The sequence below is a fragment of the Austrofundulus limnaeus genome, unplaced genomic scaffold, assembly GCF_001266775.1.
Source record: "Austrofundulus limnaeus strain Quisiro unplaced genomic scaffold, Austrofundulus_limnaeus-1.0 Scaffold46, whole genome shotgun sequence".
Classification (NCBI taxonomy): domain Eukaryota; kingdom Metazoa; phylum Chordata; class Actinopteri; order Cyprinodontiformes; family Rivulidae; genus Austrofundulus; species Austrofundulus limnaeus.
This window is the reverse complement of record NW_013952448.1, coordinates 1,732,260-1,738,255: the sequence shown is the minus strand read 5'-3', so window position 1 is coordinate 1,738,255 and position 5,996 is coordinate 1,732,260. Positions and strand designations below refer to the sequence as shown.

General features: G+C 39.2%; 1 protein-coding gene across 2 annotated transcripts; it reads right to left on the bottom strand.

The window, feature by feature from the left end:
* Positions 1-459: 459 nt before the first annotated feature.
* Positions 460-5,867, bottom strand: irx6a (iroquois homeobox 6a). 2 transcript variants are annotated; one of them, XM_014007974.1, is made up of 7 exons: positions 5,208-5,867; positions 3,959-4,237; positions 3,222-3,331; positions 2,753-3,048; positions 1,940-2,617; positions 1,586-1,697; positions 460-1,231 (listed from the first exon to the last, which is right to left on the bottom strand). In XM_014007974.1, the coding sequence occupies exons 1-6, from the start codon at positions 5,271-5,273 to the stop codon at positions 1,591-1,593; spliced, it is 1,536 nt and encodes a 511-aa protein (XP_013863428.1). In that variant the 5' UTR covers positions 5,274-5,867; the 3' UTR covers positions 460-1,231; positions 1,586-1,590. The 2 variants fall into 2 exon arrangements, with proteins under 2 accessions (XP_013863428.1, XP_013863429.1); XM_014007975.1 differs by having other exon boundaries at positions 3,959-4,187.
* Between the last annotated feature and the right edge of the window lie 129 nt (positions 5,868-5,996).

Sequence of the window (5,996 nt, the reverse complement as noted above, 5' to 3'; positions counted from 1 at the left end):
AATTAATACTTTGCACCCTCCCTTTTGGAAATATTTGATTTAATTTATTATATATTTCTTTCTTAGCATGTCAACATGGATCATCCACTACACTGATCATCTGGCTGTGTCTTGTCTGCAGGAGGGGAAGAGTTATTCTCATAACAAGATGGTCCAAAAGCAAAACAGCCAAATCAAAGGGCCTCTGACGGGCCATGTGAACCTCTCTGCTGGGTTTGATCCTACAAATGACCTTTTAAATTAACACAATATTAAGTTAGTGCAGCGGCTCACTACACTGGGGACAAAAGCTGCATTCATCCTCTGTCCCTGCCCCCGCTGCTCGGCCCGAACAGTAACAAAGTGTTTGATGCCACTTCTGATTAGATGCCGACAATAGAGAGCGGATGTCCCCTTTTCTTCCACAACTTGTGGATTTCACTCACGTCCCTCCTCTGAATTATGACCTTCCATCAGAGCTGCAGCATTTTCTTTTTTATTATTTATTTTATACAGTCTAGATTGGAAACTTTGATCAAATCCACATCTGCCAGTGTTTTAAAATTGGTTGGTTTACACTCTATAAATAACATGGTACTAAATGCTCTTATAAAAAATGTATTGTTATAAATTCTCTGCAAACAGAGGGAAAGAAAAGTGGGTTTCACAGTTTAACACAATGACAAAAAAACATCCAAATTTACACACAAAACAGCTGATCCAGTCCTTTATAGTCAGCTAGAAGTCCAGCAAGAATTTTTGTTTTACACTTGGCAGAATGACACAAAAACACGATAATTATAATGATAATAAAAAACAATTATCAAAATACTTAAAGGAAATACAAATTCAACTGATAAGCACAATGAATAAATAAAAACAAACAAACAGACGACAAAACAAAATAATAAATACACAACAAAGATCATTCAAAATTACACCACATATTAGCCACACATGGATTTGGGCCAATATTTTGCATTTAGAAATTTATGTTTTTCTCTCATTTTTCTTTTTTTTTTCTTTTTTTGTTTGTTTTGCATAAAGTCATGTTTAAATTTCAATTTCATTAAAATTCAATGTTGTGCAAAATGACAGTCCAGTCCAGCAGTTTGACACATTCCACTGCAGCAGGGCCAGATGGAGCCCCTCTGTGTCCGACTGAGGCAGCAATTCGGTCTTTGAGTCCTTTAGTGCATAAGAAATGTCTTGATTTTATTATTATTATTTTTTTAATTCAATCTTCATCAACCTGTGAGAAAAAAATAGACAGAAAGACACAAAATAAGTTCTGCAAGTTTAAATAAATAAATAAATAACATATAGATTCAAATTATAAAATCAAAGTGTGTTGCAACAGAATATGAGCATTTTATCACATGATTTATTATTATTAWGTGAAATACAAGACCTTTGACATGTGCATTAGTAACTTTTCATTTGCCACTTTTCCAAAAGCTAATTTATTTGAAATAAAAACAATTAACTATTAAATAAAATAACCTTTTTTTCCACCTTTGGAATTAGTTTGCTTCATGTTTGTGTATGGGTGTGTCTGAATGGTTCTGTGTGTTTGTGTTTCTTCTAGCTCACTGCAGACTCTCACCTGCTTCACCTCTTCATGACTGGTCTGAATGCAGTGACCTTGTCATCCTGAACGGTCCCACAGGCCTCACTGAGGTCGGGCGACTGAATCTCCACTTTGCCTCCAGAGAATTCTGTGGACCAAGGTAAAAACAGATTTCAAGAGAACCGTGTCAAGGACAAGTTGGCTGAAAGTCTTAATTTCCATTGTTACATATAAAAATATCTTTTCAGATACAACGATAAAATACATTTGATGCAGCTGTTTTGTTGGCCACTACTGTAGTTATGGCATTGTGAAATGATTTGTGTTTGTGCTCTGGAATGAATTAAAAAAATAAATAAATTAAAAACAAAAAGTCAGGGTCTGTCCTACCTTCAATACTGGGGTACTGACATGTGTCTGGGACGGTGACGTATGGTGAACTGTGAAGTTGAAGGCCCTTGTGATTGTAGCTGCTTGTGCCATAAACTTTGGAGTGCAAGGAGGAGCCCTCAGGGAATGAGCTCTCAGTATTGCCAGAATCATGGAGGGCCCTTGTAGCCCCACATTGTCCAGTGGGAGCCCCAGAAAGTCTGGCGCTCTGCAGCTGGCAGTCCCCAGTTAAGCTTCCTGTCCTCAGCTCCGAGCCATGCTGCTGGGGGCTCAGTATGACACCCGAAGCTGCCGTGCGAGCCAGAGACCAAATCCGTGGCTTGTCTGACGCTTCAAAATGAGACAGGGACACTGTCCCCGCTGATGGGCCGGTCAGAGAGGCTGCCTTGGACACACCAGGGTCCAGGAAATCGGATGGGAGAGGGGGCAGGGTGGTGAGACTTTTGATTGCAGAGGGAAAGCTGAGTGACGAGTGGAAGCTGTTATTTAAACTCAGGTGCAGCTCAGCACTGCAGTCTCTTTTCTGATGTGCTCCAGGCACCGCCATGGCTGTGTGGAGGTCCTGCTCATCCGCTGCCACCTTTTCACAGTCACTGTCCAGCTTGTCACAGTCATCCTCTTCCATGTCCTCCAAGTCACTCAGATGCAGATCCTTCTCCTCCTTGCAATCAGGAGAAGCTAAATGAAAGGAATAAAGGTTTTATTTTGTTTCACATTTTATACATCTTTATGTGACAACTTTTTCCTTCATTTATCTTTAGCAGAAAAGAAGAAACTTTCTGCTGACCTAAAGTGAACAGATGATTACTGTACCTTTGGTGACACAGTCTTGGTCGCTCTTGTTAAGATCCTCCTTCCTGTCATCGTTTGCCTTATTTTTTGGYGACCAGGTCATCTTGTTCTCCTTCTTTAGCCTCCTCCTGGCGTTGGCGAACCACGTTGACACCTGGGTGAGGGTCATTTTGGTGATGATGGCCAGCATGATCTTTTCACCCTTGGTGGGGTAGGGGTTCTTGCGGTGCTCATACAACCATGTTTTTAAAGTGCTGGTGGTCTCACGCGTGGCATTCTTTCTCCGAGCAGTGCCATTAAAATCCACTGTCCCGTATCTGCAACATGACAGAGACAGTCGAAGCTGACTGAAATGTACACAGTTTCACTTATTCGAGGTGTTTTATGTTTATACTTTAAACTCTGGTCAAAGTGTGGCAAATTCCCTCTAAATAAGTCTTTCTATTAGTGGGTTTATGTACGGTGAACATAATAATAATAATAATCTTACCTGTCATATTGGTACTGTCCTAGACAATGATCGTAGGGATAGTAAGTAGCCGTTTGAGCAATGCCAGAGTGTAAAGTGCCTGTGCTGTCCTTGATGTCATATTGTGGGTTCTGAAAAATAAAGAAAGTTTGTTATAAGATTTAAAACAATGTAAAAATCAAGCTAATTATCCACATAAAAAAATGAGCAATCAATCGCTCTGTTAATCATGTTTTGGTTAAGTTTTCCAGATCTAAGTGTTGCATTTTGTCTAAAGATTGTGCCCTATTTGTGTTTTTTGGGACATTATAGTCAATTAGCCAAAACTTAGATTATTAAATAGATAAAATATAATTATTAGCTTAAAAAAATGCAGCTTACAAAACAATCAGAAAACTTTTAGCACTACAGCAAAATATGCATTACTCTGTACATTATCAGCTTCTAGACATACCTTTTTTAAAAGAAAAATATATTTGAACTTAATTTCTAATTGTTACTTTATTCAAAGTCTGGTAACAGTAATTGAAGGAAGCAGAGGGTTTAGTCAATTTGTTGCAAATTCTCTATTTTGGCTGGTAACATTTTAACCGGAACATGATAAGAATGGCAGCTGGATAAAATGGCTTGTCAAGGCAGATATGATTGCAGTAGGAGACAAATTGATAAACCCTGCTTGATTGATCAACCTGATCCCCCCCTCTTCCCGTTTTTTTTTTTTTTTTTTTTTTTTTTCCTTGCGCATCGAGGAAACCCACCAGAGAGGAATAGATGGCGGATGGGTCGGTGCTGTAGGGGAAGTAGTTGGCGTAGTTCTGGCTGGCTGTGGCCGCTCCGGCGTATGGAGAGCTGTACATCCCCAGCGCTGCGTTCAGCTCCGTGCGGCTGCTCGCCAGGAGCCGGTTTTCGTAGGACGGGCAGTAGAAGGAGGCGGCGGCAGCGGCGGCAGCGGCGGTCTGAGAGCTGCCTGTCCCGTCAGAGACCGACCTGGAAATCGAATCGCAGCAAGTGGAACTGGGGTTTGCCGACACGAAAAACTGCATGAAGAGAATCGTGGACAGAGACGGTCAATCAGTTCTCATCTGGATGTCTGTGACAACTCTGAAGTGACTGTGGATTCTGTGCGCTCCGGATAGACTTTTATTGTGACAGGTGATGGGTATTAACATCTTAAATGTACTTTAATTTTATTTGCCTTGTTATAAAAAATAACGTTTGATCTGTCTCAGTTCAAGGTAAGCCAACTTTCAGATAATTCTTAATATTATGGTTTCATTAAAAAAGTACAGGAATAAGAGAAAAATAAATAAATAAAGTTGTGCGTAAATCGTGCGTAAAAAGTAAAACGCTCCATATAGTTTAGCCTATATAAAACTTTAATTGCAACGCACATAAAGAAAAGTTTGATTCGAACTAACCTAAACTTCATGAGATTAACATTCTTAACAATTCACACTTATTCTGCTGAGGACTTTAAATAATATTTAGCCGAATATTGTTGGATAACTTTTGTTTAAAGGACAACTCCTGTCCCCTCACCGACCTGAACTTCTTCAAACTCTTCTTTTTTCTTTTTTGAATGGCTCCATCTTAAGTAACATTCAAAAATCTGCTGTTGGGATTTTAAAATGAATCTAATTACCCTTCACAAGACGAATTCCTTCTTTAAAAAAAAAGTTTGTTTGCTTTTCCCCGAAGATGAGAATTGTGTGTAACTGTCCCATCCACCTTGCAGCGTAGGTGACATTCATTCCTATTGTCATCAGAAAAGCACGCGAGTTCATTCATTATTTAGCGTAATTGGACACGTGCGCGCGAGTGTGTATCGATATTTGATTTAACAACAAAAAAAGAAGAAAAAATGAATTAATAAAATGCTGTCAGTGCCAATTTGTCTGTCCGTGTTCCCAGTTGAGGAGAAGTCGTGTGATGACACGAATTAAGAAATTACGCAATAGTTAATAGTTTGAATGTATACTAAAGAGAAATAAAAAGCAAATGTCTTACCTGTGAAGTTGCATTGTAAGGGTATCCAAACTGCGAGAAAGACATAGCTGCTTCCTTTGTTAACATCAGGAATATTCTTCACCCTTGATCGATTGYAACCAATTCTACTTCAGATCCATCGTCTTGCCCACATTTCCACACACGGCCTTGCGCTCAATAATAGATGACTTCACTCAAAGGAGGGAGACTTTAGGATGGAACCAGCTGCAGATTGTTTTATATCAGTGAATAATCCCCTCCTTTAGATCCGATAAAAAAATTTAAATTAAACGCCATTAAGTGAAAAAAAATGTTATGTTGGCTGAAGGAGGCTTAAAGGATAAGTAAGTCTTCCAAGATATGGACTCTGCTTGTGCTATTATTTGTGGCTCTATAGTTCTTTAGCATTCACCCATGCAAGGGGTATCAGCGTGACGTCACTATAATCCCGGAACGGCAGGGTACCAAGGATGGAATAATGTCTATGCCAATCACATCCAGCGCAGGCTTTCCTTAAGGTGCACTGTACACTTCCTTGCCCAGGTTCCTCTTCTTTTTATTATTGTTATCATCATTCTTTGTGGGTATTTTTCTGTCTGTTTAAGATCATTAAACTGTAATAATGTAAACCTTAGAAATCTTATAAAGTTAAATAAATGAGAAAAAAAATGTGACGTGCCTTTGTGTTTCACTCCACACAAACAAGATACATTTAATCTTCCTGTGTCTTCCTCTTCAAAGCTCATGTTCAAGCGCTCTCTATTTTAATTAGATATGCACCACAACCAAAGCGGAAGATAATGCAACATT